Genomic DNA, 23,524 nt, shown 5'->3' on the forward strand with positions numbered 1-23,524 from the left:
TTATCAAAAATTATTTTTTTGGGCCGATTACAGGAAACTGTACCACACGGTGACATTTGACAAGAAAACCCTCCAACATGGCGTAACAAATATTATTAATCAAACATTTGTTTGTTTATATTTTAACACTAATTGGTGATAGTGGCGTAACATAAACACTCGTTTGTGGCGATGTCTCGCGTTAAGTCGCGCCAGAATGTCGAAATTTGTGGCGACTGTGGTGCCCCTGGTGAGTCACATCCGTCAAGTTTAAATTCATTAATTCCCAATTAATTGCAGATGCGACTTGGGCTTCCATAAATAAGGGCATTCTGCTCTGTACGCAATGCTGCAGCATACACCGCAGTCTCGGGCGGCACATCTCACAAGTGAAGTCGCTCCAAAAGGGCAGTTGGAACCCGAACCAATTAGCTGTCAGTTCATTTATCTCTCCAATTAACAAATGACTAATTCTGACTTGCAGATGGTGTGTACGTTGAATAATAACGGGGCTAACAGCATATGGGAGCACAATCTTCTGGAGAACAACGGGAAATTGATGAAAAAGAAGCCCAATCCCAAAGATGCCATCAGGTGGGGCTCACGTTTGAGACTACTTGTATAAAGTGTAATTTCAGTGTCAAGAGCGAGTTTATTAAGGCGAAGCACCTGCAGTGCGCTTATACGTTCCGCGACAACGCCACCTATGACGAGGGGCTTGAAAATGAGCTGGGGAAGCAGCTGCACGCTAGCGTGAGGACACCAAATTTGGAGACTTCGTTCCGGTTACTTGTGCAAGGAGCTGATCCGAATTATTTTCACGATGTAAAATATCACTACCAATTGATAGTTTTTACAAATGAAATTTTAGGAAAGGGGCACCACACCCCTACATATAGCCGCTAAAACTGAGCAGAAGTTACAAGTGGAACTTTTGTTAGTTTACGGTGCTGATCCAACATTCCCAGATGCCCACGGCAAAACACCCATCGATTATGCAAAGTAAATATCCACTCATGACATCATCTGTTTATACATTTTTTATCCATGTTTCAGGAAAAATGTCAATAAAGATTTGTTGAACAGATTAATAGAAAGTCAATATGAAGTTACGGATGCGTTCATACAGTATTTGACTCACAAGAGGCCGGATCACCAAAATGGCATACATTTTATTTTGCCACAAGGCGGCTTTGAATCAAATCCTAATTCCCTCACAAAGTTGCAAAAGGTGTGATTTTACTGATTGGTAAAAGTTGCTATAATTCAGTTTTTAGATGAAAAATGCGCTCTTTGAACAGTTAGCCATGGACGTGTATGATGAAATTGACAGGCGGGAAACAGAAGCAAGTAAGTAACAAAAAACATTTGAGAAATAGCCTACTTATCTAATCAGTGTCATTCTTTTTTGCTATTGATTAAGTTTGAGGAAGTTGGTAAGTGCCAACTATTGGTTTAGATTACGGATATCTAAAGGTTAGGATACGAAACGATCTACAAATCTACAAATAAAACGGTACCGTCCTCGATAGTTCCGTTAATGGCGACAGAGAGCGCAGTTGTTCTAAATTTTCAGAGCAATGAATTAAAAAATGTTGTATTAGCATAACGGTTAGCACAAGGCAAACAAACATTAAATTCTCAATAGTAAGACATAAACATAATGCAAAAGTTTTATCGTAAACTATTTTTAATTTTTTTTAACATTTACCAATTTGCACTCGGTTCTATATTTTTCAAAACGCTGCGATTCGGTTACAGATGCAAGAAAAATATTAGTAAGTAAAATACGGGACGAAGCGCAAATTTTAAATACAGGGTAAGTCAATAGTGGGTTACTTCTAAAATTTTTTAAACATGCAACCAATATTACTATCCACCTGACCAGATTGGTCTGTCGTGACATTTTGCTAAAATTTCATTATGGACTATTATTATACAGAGTCGCTAAAAAGTATGGATACAATTAAATATTTTCAGAACGGTTTAACAGAAAACCTTGAAATTTGGGAAACAATTAAAAGTGTTTAAATTCTATCATCTGAGAGCTTTTTCAAATTTTTATCCTCATTTATTTTGAAAATACGAGGCTAATTTGATTTTTTTTATATGGCACAAAAGGTCAAATTTAATCAATTTTAAAAGAGCATTTTTTTTCTGAATTCAATAATGTAATATGATATATGACCTTTACTTTTATTAAAATGTAAAAAAATTCGTGGAGACAGAAAGCCAAGAAGTTAGTGGAAATCAGTTTGAATATTGTTTGTAGCATAAAAATCAAGTATTCAGTGTTTAAAATTTCTTAAATAAAACGTGTTTTTTTCAGTTAAAAGTGTTATTTTAACAATTATTTTCAACTTTTACTTATTTTTTAGTTAATGAGCTAACAATAGATAAAGACAACATTTCCAAGGCTAATAAAATTTTACATTTTTCAAAATTTTCGATGTTTTTTTAAAGTTTTGATTAAAACAAGGTATGCAAGTGTTATACCATAGAACCCAGAAAAAATGCTCTTCTCAAAAATATTAAATTTGACCCTTGTTGCTATTTAAGAAAAACAAGTTAGCCTTGTATCTGAAGAACAAATGGAGATTGAAATTTAATAAACATTTGAAACTATACAATTTATATAGTCTTAAACATATAACAAATTTTAATAAGTTTTGATGAATAGTTCTTATAATATTTAACTGTATAAAGATAAAAAACCAATGTTGATTCAATTAATGTTTTTAAAAATCAAATAAAGTATACAAGTGGGAAGTGCAATTATGTAGTATTTTTATCTTAGGACATGTTAGAAATAGCCCAGTATTGATTCACCCTGTATTTTTTTTCAAATATCTTATGAAACTTTTAGTCGCCAGTTTTTCTCAGACTGTTAAGAGTGCAAAGCTCAACATTTCTGTATTTTTTCCAAGTAATTAGTAAATTGGTTGGATTTTAATTTAATTAAAACGCGCCCTCATTTTTACTCTGCCGTACTATTTTTTTGAGTTCAGAAAATCCAGCGTTTTTGTATCTCGTTTCGTCTCCTACGTTATATTCCTTCGTAGTTTAGATAACACATTGTTGTTTTGTAAGTAATAACAAAAACTGTTTATAGTTTGGTTGAGTTGCGTGGACGCAATTGATCTAAACGTGGTCCCTTTCCTTCCCGTGGACTCAACAATGTCAAAACCGCGAAATCAAGGTCGTCAAAAATTGGCCCGTTTTTCAACTCCTGAATTAAAAAGTCTAGTTTTTGATATCTTAATTGACACACAAAGACGCCAGTTGTTATCCGAGACAGGTAATAATCAAACACAGTTGGTAACACTGTAGTAATTCCCCTAATTAGGCCCCAATCGAACGCACCTTCGTGAATATTCGCCCGTTTCGGACGACGATCCGCTTTACGACTCTGTGGCACCTGACGAAGATTACGCATTGCCGCCAATTCAAGAAAACGAAAAACCACAAACCGACACCGTCGAACAGCTCACAAAACAATTGAAGGCGTCGGACAGCACCATCTGTGATCTCAAAGCGGAAGTGAATCAATTAAAAGCGCACGTCGAGAGTTTGAAGTGCGAAAATATCGAACTGAAAACGCGTTTGTCCCAGTGCAAAGTTCCAGAGACCAATAACAGTATTAACGGCGATGAGTTTAGTTCGCTACAACCGATAATATCGAACGGTGATGTTGATTTGCGACAAAATCGTAAAAATCAGCGTCCGTCGAGCATGTATGAGACTCGAGAAGGCCTAAAAACACCAAATTGGCAATTGTTGAAAAATCAAATCAAGCAAAACGATCAATTACGCAACGCCACGCAAAGTTTGTACGGGACGGCTCAAGACAAACAAACCGTTTTTGAATGCACCGAATTGATAACACGAAGTATTCAACAGTTGTGTAAAAGTATTCAGGATCGGGATAAAGAAGATTGTGTCGATAGTGGGGAAAAAGTCAAGTTTGCTGTACTCAGACTTGCCACGATCTTGCCGAAAGTAAGTACCCCAGTCAGATTAGACAAGAATTAAAAAAGTTACTTATTGGACCTTTGTATTTGTTCATAAATAATAATACTTTTGGCTATCAGGTTCTTTTATTACACAACAAATTTTACGATAAAATGACATAGTTAAGACATATATCTTTTATTGAAAAATTTGTCGTGCAAAAAAGGATTTGATAGCCAACAGTATTATTATTTATAGATAAAAATTAGACGATCGGTGGAAAAAATTCTTAAAAGTTAGAATTAGAGTCAGAATTTGTTTTAAACGGCTCCTTTTGATTTGGGTAAACATTACTGATATCTAAGAAAAATCTAAGTAAAAAAATGCAAGCAGATAGAACATTAAATTCTCAATAGCAAAAATTGTACCGTAAAGTGTATTTGAAAAAAATTTTAAGCTTTTAACAATTTACAGTCTGCGCTATATTTTTCCAGACGCTGCGAAAACGTTACATATGCAAGCAAAATGTTAGGAAGAAAGCTGTAGAGAATTAAAAAGGGGAACGATTGATAATTCTAAGCGATAATTCTTTTTTCGCACCGTCGCATATTTATCAAAACGCTGGGAATACGGTTAAAGATACAAGAAAGTGTAAGGAACAAAATTATAGAAAATTATATTTCCTATAAAAAAGTGTACAACACCATATTTCTATCTTCTATAGATTAAGTATAAATTAACCGTAAGGACAATAGAAAAATACAAAAATACTGACATAAGCAATACATTTTCTTCTTTCGCTTACCATATTCTTTCTTCTGGTCGTTTCTTTTCTCTCACAGATAATGTCAAAATTCTTCATATTTACAACAAAGACCATTTTTTTTATTTTTTTAGAATCCATATAAATTCTCAAATCCACTCATGACCCCTCTAAATTAGTCGTTAATGTTCAAAATTTTTTTGAATCTCCGATTTTATCTTCACTCGTTGAATTTATATTGTTATTTTGACTAGAAAGTTTAACTCTCTTACTTGCCCACTTACTTTTAAATTACTTTATTAATTAACTTAAATTCATTAACTTGTTGTATCTCCCTTTAATCATTTTTACGTCTCCCATTAGAGGTCGGGATTTAATTTTTTTTATATAATTTTAATTGTTTATGAAAAATTTTGTTAATCCTTCAGACTTCTACTTGTTTAATTTTACTTTAATTTAATTAACGGCCTTGTTGTACACGAAACTTCTATTGATTAATGCTTTATAATTTTCAATAGTTTTAAAATTTGTTTTACAAATCTTCGAAATTTAATTCTTCTCTATGGTACTGTCAAAAGACTAGGTAAATTCCTTCCATTTTTACATCTCTGTAGCTGATTTCCTTTTTAAACTCTTGTAACAGGCATTGATGATGATTGATGAGACACACGAAGTCTTGAAAGAGCTCTACATTAAAAAAATTGTGGGTTCCACTTTGGTTTTTTATACGCCTCCACTTATCACTTGAAAAAATTGGCTTATTTTGTAGTAAAAGGATGCTTCCTTCAAATTTAAATTAACTTTTCGTTAATTGACCACCGGGTAAATAAAGCGAATCCGTCCTTTTAACGTCTTTGAGGCCTATACCGTTGACGATAGAGACAAGGTCCCGCGGATTTTTTTAAAGGAAATTTAATTCTGAACAAATTTCTTCCAACATTTTTCTTTTATCTTTAACCGTATTTTCAGAGTCTTGAAAAATAAGAAATTTAGCGCAAATTTTAAATATGTTTCTTTTGACAATTTAGTCGGCAGTTGTTCTGTTAAGAGTGCACATCTCACCAATTCTGCATTTTTTTTTGGCCCCGAGACGTTATAACGCTCGAAGCGCTCTAATTTTTGCTCTACCGTGCTATTTTTTGAGTTCGATTTTGAATCTTGTTTCCTCTGCTAAGTTATAGTCCTCCTTAGTGTTGTGAAATTGAAACGTTGTTTAATTCCTTTCATTTTTCAGGAAACAGAGAAGAAAAGTATCAAGCCCATGTGCGATATTTTACCGCATTTGTTGGCGGAGTGTTACTCGTTACAAACTGCCCACAAGGAGGGCGATGCCGCTAAAATAGAACGTCATCTTACTAAAATAAGGGAATTGTCATTTTACTTAGCTAAGCACACGAAGGACATACTAACGAGATATTCATCCGCGCAATGATTAATTCCAGTGTTTTGATTCCTTATTTATTACGAATAACAGTAAGCTATTAATTGTTTCTCAAAAGTTTTAACAAGTGTTATGATGGAATGTGCAATTTGAATAATTGTTTTTAAAAATGTTGCTCCAGATTGTTTTAAATTTTAACTTATTGCGATTGTTCGTAGCTAATAGACTGATTGTATCTGTTTATCCATCATTGAATTGACATAAGGTGCTAAAATCTACATCACTGTTGCCAGTTTATCTTCCATACGGTTATGTCAATAGATTTTATTTGTATAAAAGTGACTGAAATATTCTATATTATTATAAAGACAGTATATACTAATAAGAGAAGCTTTTATATAATCCAATAAATAATTTTAATTAATACTTGTGGTTTCACTAGCACTTCCAAATCACTATGGCCAGGTTGCCGCCGAAAAACATATAAAGCAAATTTTGGCATTCGAACGATATCTCAAACCCGAACCCCTCACCCACCACGACGTGAAAAGGGGGCCCGAACTTCTTGTCCATTTCCTCTTTTATCATTCTCGCGGCTGCTTCGTTGTTTGTTGAGTGTTTCTCGCAAGCGGTCACCACCAGCTCCATTGATTCTTGTTTCATTTCCTCAGGCATATCTGAATGCTAAAATACAATTACAACCCCTTGTTAAAATCGATAAGGTGACTCACCCTTATAAGGGGGTAAGTGTGCACGATCTTTTTCGTCTCTTCCGGCTTTTCGCGTCCCTCGCCATCGCCCATCTTACCATTAACACCCCCAACTTAAAATAACCACTTCTTTGCGCTTATTTTACAATCACTTGACAAAATTGTAAATTGGCGCGCGTGACGTTTAATCAACAAAACAAACTGCAGCCAACATGACAAAACTAAACTCCCAAGTGTCATGTTTACATGTTAATTAATAAATAACAATAAAAAGGCATTTGGACGAATTAACGCACGCAAAAAATGTCGCGGTTCAGTGGAGTGCTCCAGTTAACCGACTTGGACGACTTTATAACACCGTCACAGGTACTTTTACAAAAATTTGACATAACCTCACTTTGGTTTCACGTCAGGAGTGTATCAAACCTGTCCAGATTGAGAAAAGTAAAAGCAGTACTGGGGCTAAAATCACAATACAAGATGATGGGTCCTATCTACAAGTCGAAACCGTGTAAATTCGTGTTATGTAATCTATAAAACATGACAAAATCGTTTCAGGATGGGACCACACAAAAGTTGCAAAAAGTTGAAATTTCGTTGTCTGATTGTTTGGCTTGTTCCGGTTGTATAACATCGGCTGAGAGCGTGTTGGTTACACAACAGAGTCAAGAAGAAATATTGCGCGTGTTTGAGGAAAACACTGCTTTAAAAAATGTAAAACGAACAGTTTTGGGGCCCAAGTAACAGTTTTTTGCAGGCGGGGAAATCACAGGAGGCCAAATTAATCGTAGTTTCCCTCTCCATTCAGCCAATTCTATCAATAGCAAGTCGCTACAGCCTCCCTGTTAATGACTGTGCCGCTAAACTTGTAACATATTTCAAAAAGTTGGGCGCTGATATGGTCATTGATATGACCGTAGCGGACGATTTTGCGCTACTTGAGAGTCAAAGGGAGTTTGTTCGTCGATTTCGGGCTACGGAAAGTGACGGTGTTAAAAACGTTATGCCTATGTTGGCTTCCAGTTGTCCAGGGTGGGTCTGTTACGCGGAAAAAACCCACGGCAGTTACATTCTCCCCTACATTTCTACCACCAAATCGCCACAACAAATCATGGGGTCATTGATCAAACACTGGGTTGGTCATAACTTAGGGGGCCGTTCTATATACCACGTGACACTTATGCCATGCTACGATAAAAAATTAGAAGCCGCACGTGAAGATTTTTTTGATAAAGAAACGCAAAGCCGGGACGTTGATTGCGTCATCACTGCAAGTGATTATTTTTTTAATTAATGGTGGGAAAAATTTCTATTCGTTTTGTTACAGTTGAACTGCAACAAATGCTAGAGAAGGATGGGTGTGTTTTGGAAAATTTGGAAAAGTCACAATTTTCACAACCCTGGTTATTGAAACAAGATACAGACGTTTGTCCTAATTTAACTCGGCACTTGGGGTCGGGTTCAGGGGGTTACGCTGATCATATTTTTAAGTACGCAGCCAAGGAATTATTTGGGATCGAAGTTGAGAATTTGGAGTATCACAATTTAAGGTAGAAGAGGAAAAGTGCTAGATGTGCTACTGTTAAAGTTAACTTTAGGAATCCAGATTTTCGTGAAGTCGTTTTGGAAAAAGAAGGAAAGGTTTTGTTGCGGTTTGCGATTGCGAATGGTTTTAGAAACATACAAAATTTGGTTCAGAAATTAAAAAGGGGCAAATCGCAATATCACTACGTTGAAATTATGGCTTGTCCTTCAGGTACTTTTTCTAGATCAATGAAGGAAGTTACCTTTTACTCAAATGTAGGGGCAAAATCTCATTAGTGTATCTTGTTTCACGTGAAGCATACAAAAACAAAAAAATACAACTACCTGGAATTCGCTTACAATTGTTTTCCTAAAAGGTTTGAATGTACATACGTGACGATTTTTTTGGGACTTATTTACAAAATTATAGACTTCAAAAAAATTGACGCAATATGAGACACAAAGTTTTTTAATATTTTTTTTAATAAAATACAATGTGTTTTTAAATGATTCTCATCTGGTTAACTTTGAAATGAGGAAGTTTCCAATTTTTCAAAATGTTATTATTTATTATCAACACTATGGTATTCAAATCAAGAAACTGAATTCAAAAAAAAATAATTTAGCCTTAAAAATAACAAAAATATAAGCTTTTTTGGTTGCCGGTTTGACAGCGGCCCCGCTTTAAACCTGATGACGTCACACGGCATAAACTTTACAAGGTAGCGGCGATTTACACACTACTGTTCCTTTCGGCATTGTGTTGAAATCTCTGGATAATTTTATTGACTTAAAAGAAATAAATATTGAAAGAAAGTATTATTTGTGATGATCAAAGTAATTTGTTTAAATAGATACTGTAATAAATCACTGATACTAATAACTAATAATCCATCAACGTTTGCGATTATTTTTTTGCTTTATTTCTTTCTGTATGCCTTCGAATTTTTTCAAATTTTCTTACAATTTCTTATAAATCATAAATATTAATTAATAAGAAATATTTATTATAATAAAATATAATTAGATTAAAAATATTAAGTAATGGAAATTTTTATGATATCTAGAACAAGCGATGCTTGCAAAATGTTTTGTCTAAAAAATATGTAAAAAAATAAGTGTTCTGCAAACGACTTCTTATTAAAGATATCGACTCTTGCATAAACAGAAATACTATTTCTTTATTTGTCGATTCTTTTGAAAATCGTTCGATGAATAAGTAGATGTGGTTTATAATTATAAACCTGGAGTTTACAAAGATATGAAATTACGATTTTCTTGTTTTTTAAAGTTGTAATATTCTCGGTTATCGATATCAAACGATTTTATAGCGTGAGATTTCTAAATTTTATTTATATTATTTACGGGTAATAGTTCATTAAACATTCATAAAAGATCTAGGAGTGCAATAAATAAATGGAAAAAATTAAAAAACTTTCTTATTAGTTTACAGTAAAAAAAATATGCTGCTTTGCTCAATTGAATTTTCTGTCAATAAATGTCAAATCTGTCAGTTGTGAAATTTATAAACTTACTGTCAATTAATTAATTTTAAAAATCTAATTAAAATGCCACTAAACTGTTACACTGCAAGAAAACATTTTTATTATCGAAACTTAATTCCGAATTAGAGACTTAATATAATAAGTGAAGAATGCTAATATTCGGTGTCTAAATGCTTGTCATTAGTTCTGTAAAGCTGCATTTCTGATTTTACAAGAGAAATTCACAGACGACTAGATGAAAATCATCCTAACACACATTGTATTTAGAATGGTGGTTTACAGAGTGAATTTTCTATATAAAGTACCGTTAAAATATTTTTTTACTAATTGTTTAATTAGAATAACAGTTTACAAAAACGTTATGCTGAATATTTGGTCAATTTTTAGAAGTCAATTACTTTTTAAATCAGTCTCCCATAAAAAAACATGTATTTACATGCATACCTTTAAGGAGAACAACTAGTGGACGTGCGCAAATCCTCTCGGATTCGCAGGCACTATGATTTTTTTTCACAATATTTTTCAAAATTTTAGGTATTAAAAATTATCAAGTTGGTGGTTTAAAGTTAATTGTAAAAGTGCTTAAGGGCTTGTGACTCGCAATGTCTGCATAATCTCATTGCTTTGCAATGATGATGACGTCACAACCCAATGTATGCCCCCCCCCTTTCATTTTATTTAGGCTCGAAAATCTTTTAGTTTTGAAAAAGTCATAGTAGCCAGATAGTGACCGTTGCTAAGCAATTGTAACCGAATATCAGGTTGTCATATTTTTTCTTGTTTTTCACGTGGAATGTTACCATAGCACACTCTCACAGTTAATTTATTTACATTAAATTAGATAAATTTATTTTAATTATCGAAACTAGTTGAGTAAAAGAAACCTTCCTTCCGTAATCAAAAGAGTAGTGCAAGTAAATTATTTTTATTTATACAGGGTGTCTCAACGGAGGGGCCCAAATTCGGCCAAAGGACGGCACTGCATTAAAAGAGTTGACTACGGAACTGGAAAACTTATACTCGTCACTCCCTGTCATAAAACCCGAAGAAAATAAAACCGTAAAAGAGTTGTATGAGGGATGGTTGGGAGGTATGGAAAGTGATAAATGTACGGCGATTTTGCACACGCAGTATCACGCCGTGGAAAAAACGACAAACGCTCTTAATATCAAATGGTAATACGGTGTAATAATTTTCAATAAACTCGTTAATTACACACAGTTTAATCAAATTAGCAACACCTACTTAGGAACAAAACTTCATTGGGGACTTGGCTGAAGCCGAATTACTGTCATGTCAGTTCTAGTTTTATTTATGCAATACTTCGGGCAAGCCCCGCCCACACAAAACAATAAATACGTATCTCTCAATAAATAGGTTACTATTTTATATATAAAAATACTTAAATTAGAATATCACTTTTTCGAGTCTTTGCGGTTCGTCATTCGAAAAAATCTACGGCTCGTGTAATTTGACGAAAAATTCGAGCGTTTTGGGTATCTGATTTTTATACGGTATTTGAAATTTACTAATGACCGTAGCGCATAAACATTTCAAATTAATATAATCCAAAATGTGTACGTCAACAACTTCTGAGCGTTTGCTTACGTCAGAGATGTAGTCCGACGGACAAATACCACGTGAATTCGGTTGATCTATATGAGCTCCGTATTGCAGCAGCAACTTGATCAGCTGAAACAAATATGTTACCTTATGACAAACATCACGCCCACAATGCGACTTACCCAATCAGAGTAGTTGTCGGGCTCTGTGGCGATGTGTAAGGGGGTGGAGCCTAACTCGTTCTTGGCGTTCACGTGAGCGCCACACTCCAATAAGAATTTAATCACGCTAGGCTTTGGGAATATCACCTAGAAAAAGGACTCAAATTATAAACTAAATAGTACACCTCTTCACTAAATGCCAAACCTTCAATAAAATAATTTACTTAATAATTGATTAAATATTTAAAGGCATTGGCAACTTAAAAACAACTTTGTCTTAACGATAGTAAAAGATATTATTTTAAAACCCACTAATTAAAAGAGAAAAATAATTGTTATTCTAAGTGACAGTTGTTTGTATAATTTTGAAACAAATATAAATACAGGGTGTTTCACATAAAAATGTCACCAAACAATACATATTCCGAAACGAACTCGACTACAAATTTTGAAAAATTGGATCGTGTTTTGTAGTTTGTTCACCCCTTTAAAAAATTACAACGTTTTTAATTAGTTGGTGATTAAGATAAATAGATAAGAATCATATTCATGCCATTTCTAAATAAATAAACCCTAAATTTCATCACACAAAGACTGACTTTTTCGTACTTTTTTTTAACTCTAGTTATTTTACATTTGTAAAACCTTATTGACAAAAAAATATGACGATCCGGAAAGAAAAATATCAGCTTTCCCATGCAAAAATTCATTTGATTTCGTCAAATTCAAGTCTTATCTAATACGTGGTATTCCAAATCATTGGATAAAAACAGATAGTAATTATAAATAATCATATTTTTACTATTTCTAGCCCTACCATTACAAACGTAGGGGTGCACAGGGATCTATTTTAGGACCAATTCTTTTTATAATACGTATGTTTAGTTTACCTTCATCTGTAACATTATCAGAAATAATCGTCATTTATAAACATCCCTGGTTAAATTTCTGCCAAAACATATGTCACTAATAAGACCCGATTTCTGGTACGATTAAACATCAGTTAAATTTTATCTCTTAGTTGCTACGGTAGTGCATATTTAATTGGCGTTGCTATGTTTTAACTGAAGTTTAAATTTATCTCTCCGTTAAATATGTTTCCAGAAACTGGGCCTTAATACTAGCCGACTTGCCACTTGTTAAGTTATGTCAAAAATTTATTCAACAAATAGCAGAGATTAAATTTTTGGGTGTGGTGTTAGCCCTATAAATTTATTATGTGACAAATTAAGTGGAATTAGTTTCTTGGTCAGATTATTAAGAAGTTCAGTCATTATATTTTGGAGGGGCAGTAATTTCTTACATAATGTTTTTCAGTATTTTCAACTTCCGTTGAAACATAAAACAGGTAAAATAAATTGTTGCCAATGCTTGTAAGACTTTATAAGTAACCGAAAAAGAATAACTTGAGATCGAAAACGAACTGAATTAGAGCAGGCTGTGCCTGCGGAATTTTAGCCACATATCAAAAATTGTCAGACCAGATATTTTTTATTGATTTCTTACTTAATCAGAATTATTCCAAAATGGTGTTTACTACCCAAAAACAGCCTACATTGTAGAGTATAATTTTCGAATAAGTAAAAAAATATATATGGGAGTAGAAATACTATTCTACTGAATACTGTGAAGAATTTCGGCAGAAATTTTTTTAAGAATTTTTTAAACGTTTATTTATTTATTTACTTTCTTAGTTTTCTCCCCTGTCTTTTGTGACACGATGTTTAAAAAAAAATAAAAAATGTGGCTAAGGTTACACTTTACCTTCAAGGCATGCTCTAATTCAATACAATTTCGACCTCATAGTATATGTGAAACAAAAATATGATTGTACTCACGATTGTATCGTCGTCTACGAAGTAACTAGATCGTATTGTATTACACTTTGAGACACATAGGTGAAGTAACGAGTCTTCTGTGAGGACACTTCTTGGGTCCATTTTGACTAAATTGCCTATTAATTTCACAACAGTCTCAATTTGTTCACTAGTTTTCGCAGTTTCGATCATTAAATAAATCAAATGGGTCACGCACTTAAGGATCTTATCGAAAAAGTCAATTTGACGTTTATATACTGGCCTAATAGTTAAGAGTTGTCTTATTCCTACAAAACAATAGTCAGTCAAGCAAACTTCATTAAAAACTTATTAATTAACCTAAGATGTCTTTCGTAATCAATTTAAATGTGGATACAACGTCGTGGAACCTCTGTTTCGCATCATCTTCGTTTTTCGGCACCGTTTTTTCATTATAATCGACCATTTGTCTGACTAAAGCCTGGGCGGTAAAACAGGTATCTGTATACAAAATCGAGTCTTTCTCAACCCTGATCTCCAAGGCCCGCCGCCACAAATCGATGCAACGCTGGTACCTCAACATGTCGGCGTAGGCAGCCCCCCTGTACATCAAACGGAAAATAGTGTCCTTGTGATGCGGCCCCAAAATTCGCTCAGCAATGATCAAACTCTGCGTCCGAATCAAATCCAAATCAGTCGCGATATTATCCAAGTCCTCCAAAGTCTCAAACTCGCGTTGGAAACGGTAGCCCTCCTTGGGTTGTTGCACGGGTTGTTTGGGCAACAGGCCGTGGTTTAAACGACAAGCTAAGCCCTCCCGCCAGTGGAACAACGCAACGACCGCGTCGTTGTGCTCTTCGAGGAACGTGGCCCCCATTAATTCATGCGCGTTTGCGAGCTTATCACTAGAGTAGCAGATATTTACAGTCAGGTAGTCGAAAATGCGGGCAGCCCCCTTGAGACAAGCCATTTGGAGCGCGTCGTCACCGTAACGTGACTTGGCGTTGTAGTTAGCCCCGTTTTTGAGCAGCAATTTGGTCGTTTCAAGTCTAGAAAAAAAATGAAGTTGGCTTAGGCGAGTCACCCAAAAGCATAAGTATAACGAGTACAGGCGCCCAAAAAGAAAATGACGCGTCCATAAACGGACCCCTATAATGTAACCCCGGATTCCTCGACCACAACTAACCCCTGTCATAAATCAACAGACATCATAAACTAGTCTTGTGTCAGGTTCCATATTTATTTATCGTTTTTTTAAATGATTAAAGATTTCTTGTGCACGAAATAAGAATGTAAAAAAATATATAAAAAAATTGTTTTTTAAAAGTAGTTACTAATACTAGGAGAACGCAAACACCAGCTTAAAGTTCGAGGGCTGTCGTTATGCAACGAGCGTATGCGAGTTATTATTTTTTTTTTGTTGAAACACTTTAATTTAAAACACGTTGATATGGAAAGCGTGTTTTAAAATAATGAAAACACGTGTTTTAAAATAGTGTTTATAATCTAGAATTCATATATTAAAATGTTACCAACAAAAAAAGCTTTAATTTAAAAGATGCACTAAAAATTAAAAATAATGTTTTTCAATCACAGGAGATTTTTTTTTTCATTAATTGTTGATCGTTTCAACAGGTATTTGTTTAATGGTCTCCACTAACTAAAGTCAAAAAAATATAACCTGAAGCACCAAAAACTTAACTTAAAAATTTAACTTGAAGAGCTATATCACGTGAAAAAAGACTCAAACAATTTTTTGTCATACGAACTTTTAATTCAGTTTTATGTCCTTTATCAGCACCCTGTATGTAGTCATCGCCAACTTACATCCAACGAACACTCAAAATTCATAATCTCCGGTTATTCAAAGTTTATTTTAAACCCAAATAACTCGAGAACCGTACGTTTTAACGAAATAAAACAGGAGTACCTTTTTTAAAGAAAAATAAATGGGCATTCAATTTTTGGCATCAAAAATGTGTGTTATTTGGCTGAAATCACAAGTTTTGTTAAAAAAATGGAGCGGACTTATTGCAACCGGAAATGTACAACTTTTACACAACTTCCGTTTACATCACATTAAAGAGCGTCTTTAAGTCTCTTATACTGCCAAGTTTCATAATAATCGGATAATTAATAACTAAGATATTCCACAAAAATCATTTTTCATACTTTTTGGAAAGCTGTAATTTTTCTATTAATTGAGATCGGCCAACAAAAACTATCCAACTTATTATCATTTGTAGAGGGGTATTTGTAATTAACATGATGCCACATCATTTTGAATCATAGTGTATAGTAGGGGCAAGATGAGTAAGAACTGATAAGAAACCCATAACTTGAAGTTAAATGATTCACAACAAAATTATGTTTGAGCTGGCTTATCGAAAATATTTAATCTTTCCACAATACCAGGTAAATAACTAATACCAAGCGATTTTTTTAAATTTTGATCTAGTTATCCATGACAGTTACGCCAGCAGTGAAACGTATTGCATAAATAATTTCAGCATCGCTTTATCTGTCAATATGTCCAAAATGTTCACCAAGGAACATATTAAAAAAAATATGTTGGAATCTTATTTCCGTAATGGACATCGATTTAAAGTAGGCAACTGTCATGGGTAACTAGATCAAAATTTTAGAAAATCGCACGGTAAAATAATTAAGTTTATTTAAAAATGGAGAATGATCCTGTTACACACTGTACCGTGGAAAAGTAGGATTTTTTTATGTCATGACAGGGGTTAGGCGATCGGGGTTGCACAGTAGGCGTTCATTTATTTTCATTTTTCGTGGCTGTACCTGTGTTCCTGGATCGCGTAATGTAGGGCAGTTTTGTTCTGGATGTCACGTGCGTTGACGTCCGCCCCGTGCTTCAGGAGAAAGTCGCACAGGGGGGCACTCTGTACCGAGTTGATGAGACAAGTGCCCCCGTTGTAGTTGGGGCGGTTGATGTCGGCCCCGTGCTCGACTAGATACTTGACGATGTCGAAATGTGTCATGAAGCAGGCGGAGCGCACGGGGGTGGAGCCCGTGTCCGAGACAGCGTTGATATCAGCATTGTGGCGGAGCAAAATTTCAACTACTAATAATTTCCCGGAAACTGCGGCACACCAAAGGGGGGTCACGACGTGCGTCGACCTGAAACAAGAGTCAGGGGAGAAGGACCAGCCGGGGGCTCACCTATCGTCCGCCACTTCGTACAACCCGCGTTGCTCGATATCAGCCTGACACACTGTTATGAGATATTCGACGATTTCTGTTTGGCCCTTTTTGCAGGCTAGAAATAAGGGGGAACAACCCACTTTCACTCGATTTACGATTTCGCGACGCACGTTCGGGGGATACTTCTCCAGACGGTTTCGCAAAGAATAGGACAGACGCGAACCTGGGATCGAATATTTGCAGGCCTCGAGGAGGTCGTGAAATATATTGTTTTTTTCGTTAACAGGGTCCATTTTCGATGATTTCCACATCTTTTAAAGCTGTTTGCAATATTTAAATAATTGTTTTTATTTTGACACCACCGTTGACAGGTCGGGATAAACTTTCACCGTGCTGCCAACCTCACGGCGCGAAATGGCCAGATGACTCAGCCACCCGTGACCCAGAAAATAAACAACTCGAATTCGTATAAAGACTATATTTGTGAATTTAACGGACAGTAGAAACACGAAACGACTTTAAACATATTAGACATAACACGTAATAAACTTTGATCCACCTAACGACTAATCTGGATTTTGTCACAATTTCATCACCAATTTTTCCTTAACTTAAGCTTTGAATGTTCTCACTACTCTCGAGACGTACTGTCTACAAATCGGACATTCCGCCAGTTTTTTTCCACAGTTGATACAAGTGGCGATATGTCCGCACTCCAAAAGAACACAATCGAGTGGCGCATCCATGCACAACTTGCACAGATCTTCAACATTTTCCGGCAATTCCTGTTTTTGCTTCAGATTGTCTTGCCACAAACGCTCGGCCTTTTCCAGCAACTCGCCTTTCTCGACACACCCCTTGTAATCAACCCTGTTGTAAGCCAGCAAAGTCTTCAGTTCCTTTGCTGAGAGATTCCCCAAGTCTTCAGCGGTCGCGTAATCGGCCAGTTTCGGGATTTTGCGCAAAATCGGGCTCGATTCGGCCGTGGAGGTGGTGGGCTGGGGCGGCTCGGGCACCACCGAGGGCTGAGGGGGCCTTGGCGGGGGCGCCCGCCGCTCCTTCGGTAAAGTGTTAGAATTCTGACTCTGACTAAACCTCGGGTCTGTGAAGAGGTTCCCCGAGCTACTTGATGCAAATACTGGACGCTCAGGAGGGCTCCTGTGTCTTTCTTGACTATTTAATCTATCTGGCAAACTCAAAACTGACTCAAAATTACCTTAAAGAAACGAATTAAACGAGAAACAATAACGCAACTTTGTTATTTACTAAAGATCTTGTTTAAAACTGTGGAACTTTTCGTGCTCTTGACTGGAATGGCCCTGTTACACAATACTTCTACCAATTCGCGTTTTTCTGCAACCGTTTGATTTGTTCAACTTTTCCTTTAATAACACAATTACCCACCAACTAGACCGAAAGTGGTCACATTGTGACGATTCAAATACTCCTGCAGATCTTTGGATTTGAGTTTCATCAGTTTGTTTATGTCCGGCGGTCGCGTGATTAAAATTGTGCATTTCTCGCAATAACAAATCCTGAAGTGATTATTTAATAATTTCGTGGTGTTGTTAAACAATTTACCCGTTCATCCGTTTCATGCACTTGGTGCAATATTGCTCCTTGCATTCGCCACACTGCATGATCCAAATCGAAAGGCGAAATGACGAGCCACATTGTTTGCAACGCATTTTACCAAATACTTTGTCATCTGCTTGTCAGCATTAAGCGCTGAAGTTATTATTTTAAATTATTGAGTCAGATCTGATTGTGAAAACACGATAACCCCCCTAAAACATGACGTTTGTGGTGGCATCAAAGCGCCCTCTATAAGTGGCTAAAATTTTTGAATTTTCTTACGATTAGCCAAACTATTACGCCCGCAAGACTGTGACAATAATGTTCTATTAACAAATTCAAGATTTTATCTCCAACATGACAAAAACAGAGAAAATTGGCCTAGGTTATGTTTATGTCGGTCATGTGACGTAAGCATAGTCGTCCCTTTGGCACGGGCGTGGGGCACAGAATAAAACAAAGCTTGGTGAAAAATTGATTTAAATAAATTTACAAGACCGGTTTATACCACACAATCTCCCCATTGAGGCAACCGCTAACCAACATAAAATTCCTAGGATTAAACTTGCACGACACAACAATTTGGCTGTGATAATCGTTCAGTTCCAGCAGCGTTGTCAATTGTCTGGGTTTTTCAGGCACACAATAAGAGAGTTCTTCGTATTTGTCACTAAAACCTAACAGTCTAATTCCTTTATTGTAGGGCGAACAGATCACTCGGCCATCGGGTGAGTAGCACAGCTCCTTGATGTAGCCCCTCCCGACGTTCTCTTCTTTGATAAAATGAGTCAAACGAGGCAAATTCACTATAACTTTGTTGCGTTCTTCCGGATGCTGTTGGAAGTAATCGCTGTAGCTATTCCTACCAATCAGTCCACTATTAATAATTCCCATCGATGGCAGTTGGAGATTTTCAAACATGTTTGGCTGCGCCTGCCTATCACTGGTATACTGATAATTCGAGATGTAACCCATCCACAGATCTGTCGGTCGCGGATTTGTGGTACCTTCATCAGAATCGGAATTCTGGGACGCCTCACCTTCGTTCACGTCGTAATTGTCGCAGCTTTCGTATTGGAACATAAAAACCTCCCGTTTTTGGATGTCATGAACACAAGTGGCCTAAAAAGTTATTTCATTGACCAATTTTTCCATAGGTTTAGTAGTTAAGCGTCAAGAATTTTTGTTCAGTAAAAACAATAAATGTTCACTAATAATCACACAGATAATAGATGTTAATTTTTATAAAAATTATTACTATTTATAAAATCCCGTAAAATAAGGTAACTAATCGTCCTGACTTTACGAGAGCAATTATAAGTTTTTACTGTTTTGTGTTAATGTCCCAATTTCCCCCATTTTTAAATTTTAAAGTTGCCAGTGTTGCTACAAAAACGAAATATAGCTCTAGTTGTAAAGAACTCTTATTAGCTTTAAAAACACTTAAAATGCACTCACAAAAAACAAAATAAATTATAGTTAAATTGCACCGATTAAAAAAAAGATGTATAAAAACAAAGGAATAATTATATGTTACAAATAAGTAGACTAGTAGACATTTAGCAATTACGAAAACAGCAACAAAATTTTCTTCGTTTTTATGTTAATATTCTAGTCTGTAATCTTACTACAGTTTAAATTTTAAAAGTAATTCGAAATACAGGCTGTCCCAGGGAGTACACATTTCATTATTCACCTTTAAATGTTACAAAAGCAAGATTTTTTTCCCTAAGCCGTACATACAAATTCCCTGTCACCTAAGGATGTTTCCGAAATTACCTACAATACAAACTTATGTTTTTTTTTAAAGAAACACTACATCCAGTGTTTAAAAAGAACATATTTTTAATAAAAAAATAAATATTTCAAAAACTAAATCGAGCAATAAAAGTTTAGATCAAAATCATTAGTTTTAAAAGCCACATCCAAAAATACAACATGTGTTCCACTTAAAAAAAACAAATTTGTATTGTGGCTCATTCTCGAAACACCTGAATTTGAAAATAATTTTAGGTGAGGCAGAGGGTTAGTATTTACGGCTAAGGAAAAAGAAAAATATTACTTTTCTAACATTTAAAAGTGAATAATGGACTTGATCTACTCCCTCGGACATCCTGTACAGTTATTAGTGTTATTACTTATTATGTAGGTATGTTTTTTCTTTGTTTTACTAAAAAATACGTGTTATTGTTAATATCAACATTCTGATTTTCAATTTTTAACTTACAATAAAAGTTTTGTAACTTCCGTGAAGTAAAATAATAATGTTCATTAAAAAAATAATAAAGTCAGTGCCCCTAACAAAAAAATTTACGGTGGAAAAGATTGTGTTACCATAAGGAAAATACCTGCTCGTTAGAAAATAATTTACAATAAAATAAAATTATGTTAATGTGATTTTAACTTTTATTTCATTAATTATTTTTGGAACTAGCAACATTTTTTAACAGATTTAAGCATCCGATTGCTTTAGAATATGACATAAGAAATCGTAATTCTTTGTATTTCTTTTTGTAATTTTTCTGTTAAAAATGGAAGAACAAAGAAAAAAGTCCCTGTGTATGATTACAAACTTTTTAAAAACGTTCTGATTTTGATTTATAATTACCAGAAAGATAAAGGAGTGTTCTCTCAAAAACATTAAATTCATTTTTGGTTTTTTAATGTAAAAAAATAATCATATACTAACCATTCATCATTTTATACTGAACAAACTCAAGCTGATTAATGAACGCTTTATCGCTACCCTTTTTTTTTTCGTTAACTTAACTGACCTCCTCACTTTCGTTTCCACTCAAACTCCTTGAAACGGCGTTCCAACCATGAGGATGAATTTGCAATGAACTTATCACTTCCGCATCAATTGTGAAATCATCAATGAACTCGACTCGATTTCTCCGCCTTGATGGAAGAAATAAATAATTAAAAATAGTCCCCGCAGGAAAACTTTGCCCGCTCATCTGCATCAGACGATATAAAACCGGCTAAAACGAAAAATTAGAGTGCCATCTATCAACTCAAACAGACCACCACCTTAAATGACCTGAAATCGTTCGCTAGTGTGGCCAAATTGAGGTCATGCACAATAATCATGTAGCCGCTAGTCGTCGATATGACCATTTTTGAGCCATCTGGGGACAACTTCGTCCTCATAAGGCCATTCATTAGGAAGACTTTATCGTACAACATGCTGTTCTCAGTCGGACTTTTCAAATCCCAGGCGTAAATACTTCCGTCGAAAGCTGACGTCACCATTACGTTATCACGTTCCGAAAATTCGATATTCTTGACCTGCCCCCAAAAACAAAAAATCATAAAAATTTGGAGCAACTACGAATTACCCAATTTGAGTGTCCATGTAGCGTTTTCGTCTCACTTTTCAAATTCCGAGTGTCCCATAATTTTATCGTGTTGTCGTCCGAACACGTTGCGAATTGCCTGTCGTCCAGAAATCTGCAAAAGCGGGTCAAATGTGCATTTTATTTTTTGAGGTTATGTTCACCTGACACAGTTTACGCAATTATCGTGGGCCTTTTCCATCGTTTTTAGCAATTTTTGAGTCGAGGCATCGTAGATCAGGACACAGCTGTGTTCGCATGCTGCTACTAGTAGTTTTCTACAAGAAAAAATGTAACAGAGTTTGGGAAAAGTTGGGGGTTACCCGTCAAGGCTAAATTCCAAATTAAAGATTCCTCCGCCTTTGTTTCCAGGATTGTGTTTGCCCTCCAGAGAATAGGAGTCGACTTTATTGTACAGTTTGGCATAAATATCGTCGTCACAGCCAATGTAGGATTTTAGCCCCAGTTCTCGCATTCGCAGGATTTCGTTTAAACTGTGCTTAAAAGTGGGATTGTGGGCTACACGGGACGACGGTTTGGGGTTACTCATTGTAACTAAACCCAAAATCACATAATAATCGCAAAATTAATTCAGTTTATTTTAAAAACTGCATTACACATTTTTGTTGTTATAAAAATTGAAACGTCAAACCACTGTCAAGTTCAGAGAGAAATTCAAATATCCCTAGCTTGTGGCGGTGTTATTCAAAAGTGCGGGGTTCGCGTTCAGTTTATTAGCTGAAAGGATTACTCGGAGGCTGCAGTTGTGTTTGTACCAATCTCGCCAATAATCCACGTATTTTTCTATTGTTAGCACTAACCAAGACGTGTAAGTGAAGTTAATTGCCGCAATACCAAAAATCGAAATAAATGCCATGACGTGTGAAAGTATAGTTTTGCGAAATTTTGGACTTGCCTTGGCCATTGATTCGCACAGTAACATCAACATGTAGGTGGAAGTCACCGTCGAGGGTGTATAAACAGCCAAAGTGAAAACATCGACTATTAATTCCCTGAAGTGATCACCAGGGTGTCTCAAAAAAACAAAAATTGACCGGAGAACCCCATATCTTAAAAGTGTAGTTCAGTGTATTATTATAGAAACCAGTCGTTTTATAATTACTTCGGCTCTCTCACTATTCTGAAGTGATACTGGCAGAGCTCGCACTCGTTCCGGTTTGATTCGTTCAACCAAATTTCAAGACAGTTCAAGTGGGCTAAAGCTATCGATCCTTTGCATTTACACGGCGTGAGTAAATCCCCGGAACTGTAACCGCCATGACAGATCCGACAAATGTAGTCCTTCCCCTAGAAAAACTCTTCAAGGCAAATCAAGGGAACAACGAAACTAACGTCAATGTGAATGCACATTTCGTCACAGTTTGGGCCTTTCTTGGCCAAGAGAGGCCGCGTCACGGCGTTCGTTGGCGCGAAAATGTCGGGGAGTCCCCGCATCCGCAACGATCGCTGGCTAGCCACCGAATCATCTACGAAATTTCTTTACTACCAAACTCACAAATTGGAGACTTACTGTCAGATGCGAGTGATGTCGATTCTGTTATCATTTGAGAAAAGAAAATACAAGAATTTTGATTGACTACAACATGGCGTCAAATTTGAAATATGAAATGGGTGACGTTTCGGAAAACGACTACTACTAAAATGTCTTTATTGCCTATTTGGCTTTGCAGTCCTACTATTTATTTAATATTCTACATAACGTGTATTTACACTTTTTTTTCTTTTCCAATTTTCTTCTTGTACTCGTTATTTCTTTCGTCCATTCTTTTCCTTCACCATTTTTGTTTAGGTCTCGAGCACTGTTGGCTCCACACACTCTAATAAATAATGTTCTAACGTCACCTTTTCTTCTCCACCTAATCTGTACATTCTTTCCGGTTCCTTCCTAAGTTCGTTCTTTCTAATTTCCTCATTTCCACATCTAAATCTGGCTATGATTTCCTTTTCTTTACTTTTCATCTTCCTTAAGTATTTGGGGAGTTCATTGTTAATAATAAATATGTCCCGTTAAACGGGACATATTTTGCGTTATACCTCTCCTATATGCATGTTATTCTTTTATGCCTATTTACGTCTGCATTTCTCAGTT

The 23,524-nt window shown here is 35.5% G+C and overlaps 6 protein-coding genes across 7 annotated transcripts; 2 read left to right on the forward strand and 4 right to left on the reverse strand.

Moving 5' to 3' along the window:
- Positions 1–24: 24 nt before the first annotated feature.
- Git (G protein-coupled receptor kinase interacting ArfGAP) lies at positions 25–6,498 on the forward strand. The gene is made up of 10 exons (XM_962200.4): positions 25–229; positions 280–413; positions 464–573; positions 618–804; positions 851–981; positions 1,036–1,210; positions 1,257–1,329; positions 3,092–3,277; positions 3,326–3,978; positions 5,928–6,498. The coding sequence occupies exons 1-10, from the start codon at positions 172–174 to the stop codon at positions 6,123–6,125; spliced, it is 1,905 nt and encodes a 634-aa protein (XP_967293.1). The 5' UTR covers positions 25–171; the 3' UTR covers positions 6,126–6,498.
- On the reverse strand, positions 6,384–6,947 carry LOC655564 (uncharacterized protein). The gene is made up of 2 exons (XM_962117.4): positions 6,806–6,947; positions 6,384–6,758 (listed from the first exon to the last, which is right to left on the reverse strand). The coding sequence occupies exons 1-2, from the start codon at positions 6,875–6,877 to the stop codon at positions 6,513–6,515; spliced, it is 318 nt and encodes a 105-aa protein (XP_967210.1). The 5' UTR covers positions 6,878–6,947; the 3' UTR covers positions 6,384–6,512.
- A 63-nt stretch (positions 6,948–7,010) lies between these two features.
- LOC655247 (probable cytosolic Fe-S cluster assembly factor CPIJ010948) lies at positions 7,011–11,029 on the forward strand. Its single transcript, XM_001808880.4, has 7 exons — positions 7,011–7,150; positions 7,198–7,293; positions 7,343–7,498; positions 7,542–8,058; positions 8,112–8,334; positions 8,383–8,540; positions 10,751–11,029. Exons 1-7 carry the CDS (start codon positions 7,088–7,090, stop codon positions 10,990–10,992), a joined length of 1,455 nt encoding a protein of 484 aa, XP_001808932.1. The 5' UTR covers positions 7,011–7,087; the 3' UTR covers positions 10,993–11,029.
- m-cup (mann-cup) lies at positions 11,021–16,942 on the reverse strand. The gene is made up of 6 exons (XM_962021.4): positions 16,520–16,942; positions 16,139–16,477; positions 13,694–14,382; positions 13,376–13,641; positions 11,559–11,684; positions 11,021–11,505 (listed from the first exon to the last, which is right to left on the reverse strand). The coding sequence occupies exons 1-6, from the start codon at positions 16,810–16,812 to the stop codon at positions 11,269–11,271; spliced, it is 1,950 nt and encodes a 649-aa protein (XP_967114.3). The 5' UTR covers positions 16,813–16,942; the 3' UTR covers positions 11,021–11,268.
- Positions 16,943–16,964: 22 nt separating this feature from the next.
- On the reverse strand, positions 16,965–18,484 carry LOC655400 (uncharacterized protein). Its single transcript, XM_064354987.1, has 5 exons — positions 18,359–18,484; positions 18,083–18,288; positions 17,906–18,036; positions 17,768–17,854; positions 16,965–17,717 (listed from the first exon to the last, which is right to left on the reverse strand). The coding sequence occupies exons 2-5, from the start codon at positions 18,187–18,189 to the stop codon at positions 17,113–17,115; spliced, it is 930 nt and encodes a 309-aa protein (XP_064211057.1). The 5' UTR covers positions 18,190–18,288; positions 18,359–18,484; the 3' UTR covers positions 16,965–17,112.
- A 55-nt stretch (positions 18,485–18,539) lies between these two features.
- On the reverse strand, positions 18,540–23,086 carry LOC655314 (uncharacterized protein). Of its 2 annotated transcripts, XM_064354985.1 has the most exons (10): positions 22,946–23,086; positions 22,768–22,901; positions 22,538–22,722; positions 21,738–22,484; positions 21,579–21,692; positions 21,418–21,529; positions 21,110–21,367; positions 20,851–21,060; positions 18,996–19,198; positions 18,540–18,938 (listed from the first exon to the last, which is right to left on the reverse strand). In XM_064354985.1, exons 4-10 carry the CDS (start codon positions 21,962–21,964, stop codon positions 18,566–18,568), a joined length of 1,497 nt encoding a protein of 498 aa, XP_064211055.1. In that variant the 5' UTR covers positions 21,965–22,484; positions 22,538–22,722; positions 22,768–22,901; positions 22,946–23,086; the 3' UTR covers positions 18,540–18,565. The 2 variants fall into 2 exon arrangements, with proteins under 2 accessions (XP_064211055.1, XP_966935.2); XM_961842.5 differs by having other exon boundaries at positions 18,540–19,198.
- Between the last annotated feature and the right edge of the window lie 438 nt (positions 23,087–23,524).

This window comes from Tribolium castaneum, chromosome 2 (genome assembly GCF_031307605.1).
Source record: "Tribolium castaneum strain GA2 chromosome 2, icTriCast1.1, whole genome shotgun sequence".
Taxonomy (NCBI): Eukaryota; Metazoa; Arthropoda; class Insecta; order Coleoptera; family Tenebrionidae; genus Tribolium; species Tribolium castaneum.

Excerpts from the sequence above, each read along its gene's own strand:
- Git (XM_962200.4), top strand. The coding sequence starts at position 172 with ATGTCTCGCGTTAAGTCGCGCCAGAATGTCGAAATTTGTGGCGACTGT. Across the intron at positions 230-279 it reads TGGCGACTGTGGTGCCCCTG|ATGCGACTTGGGCTTCCATA; the intron begins GTGAGTCACATC and ends AATTAATTGCAG. Across the intron at positions 805-850 it reads ATCCGAATTATTTTCACGAT|GAAAGGGGCACCACACCCCT; the intron begins GTAAAATATCAC and ends ATGAAATTTTAG.
- LOC655564 (XM_962117.4), bottom strand. The coding sequence starts at position 6,877 with ATGGGCGATGGCGAGGGACGCGAAAAGCCGGAAGAGACGAAAAAGATC. Across the intron at positions 6,759-6,805 it reads ACACTTACCCCCTTATAAGG|CATTCAGATATGCCTGAGGA; the intron begins GTGAGTCACCTT and ends ATTGTATTTTAG.
- LOC655247 (XM_001808880.4), top strand. The coding sequence starts at position 7,088 with ATGTCGCGGTTCAGTGGAGTGCTCCAGTTAACCGACTTGGACGACTTT. Across the intron at positions 7,151-7,197 it reads ACTTTATAACACCGTCACAG|GAGTGTATCAAACCTGTCCA; the intron begins GTACTTTTACAA and ends GTTTCACGTCAG. Across the intron at positions 7,294-7,342 it reads CCTATCTACAAGTCGAAACC|GATGGGACCACACAAAAGTT; the intron begins GTGTAAATTCGT and ends AAATCGTTTCAG.
- m-cup (XM_962021.4), bottom strand. The coding sequence starts at position 16,812 with ATGTGGAAATCATCGAAAATGGACCCTGTTAACGAAAAAAACAATATA. Across the intron at positions 14,383-16,138 it reads TACGCGATCCAGGAACACAG|ACTTGAAACGACCAAATTGC; the intron begins GTACAGCCACGA and ends TTTTTTTTCTAG. Across the intron at positions 11,506-11,558 it reads CCGACAACTACTCTGATTGG|CTGATCAAGTTGCTGCTGCA; the intron begins GTAAGTCGCATT and ends TATTTGTTTCAG.
- LOC655400 (XM_064354987.1), bottom strand. The coding sequence starts at position 18,189 with ATGCGTTGCAAACAATGTGGCTCGTCATTTCGCCTTTCGATTTGGATC. Across the intron at positions 18,037-18,082 it reads TGCATGAAACGGATGAACGG|GATTTGTTATTGCGAGAAAT; the intron begins GTAAATTGTTTA and ends TAATCACTTCAG. Across the intron at positions 17,855-17,905 it reads GACCACTTTCGGTCTAGTTG|AAAAACGCGAATTGGTAGAA; the intron begins GTGGGTAATTGT and ends AAACGGTTGCAG.
- LOC655314 (XM_961842.5), bottom strand. The coding sequence starts at position 21,964 with ATGAGTAACCCCAAACCGTCGTCCCGTGTAGCCCACAATCCCACTTTT. Across the intron at positions 21,693-21,737 it reads TTGGAATTTAGCCTTGACGG|AAAACTACTAGTAGCAGCAT; the intron begins GTAACCCCCAAC and ends TTTTTCTTGTAG. Across the intron at positions 21,530-21,578 it reads AATTGCGTAAACTGTGTCAG|ATTTCTGGACGACAGGCAAT; the intron begins GTGAACATAACC and ends CCGCTTTTGCAG.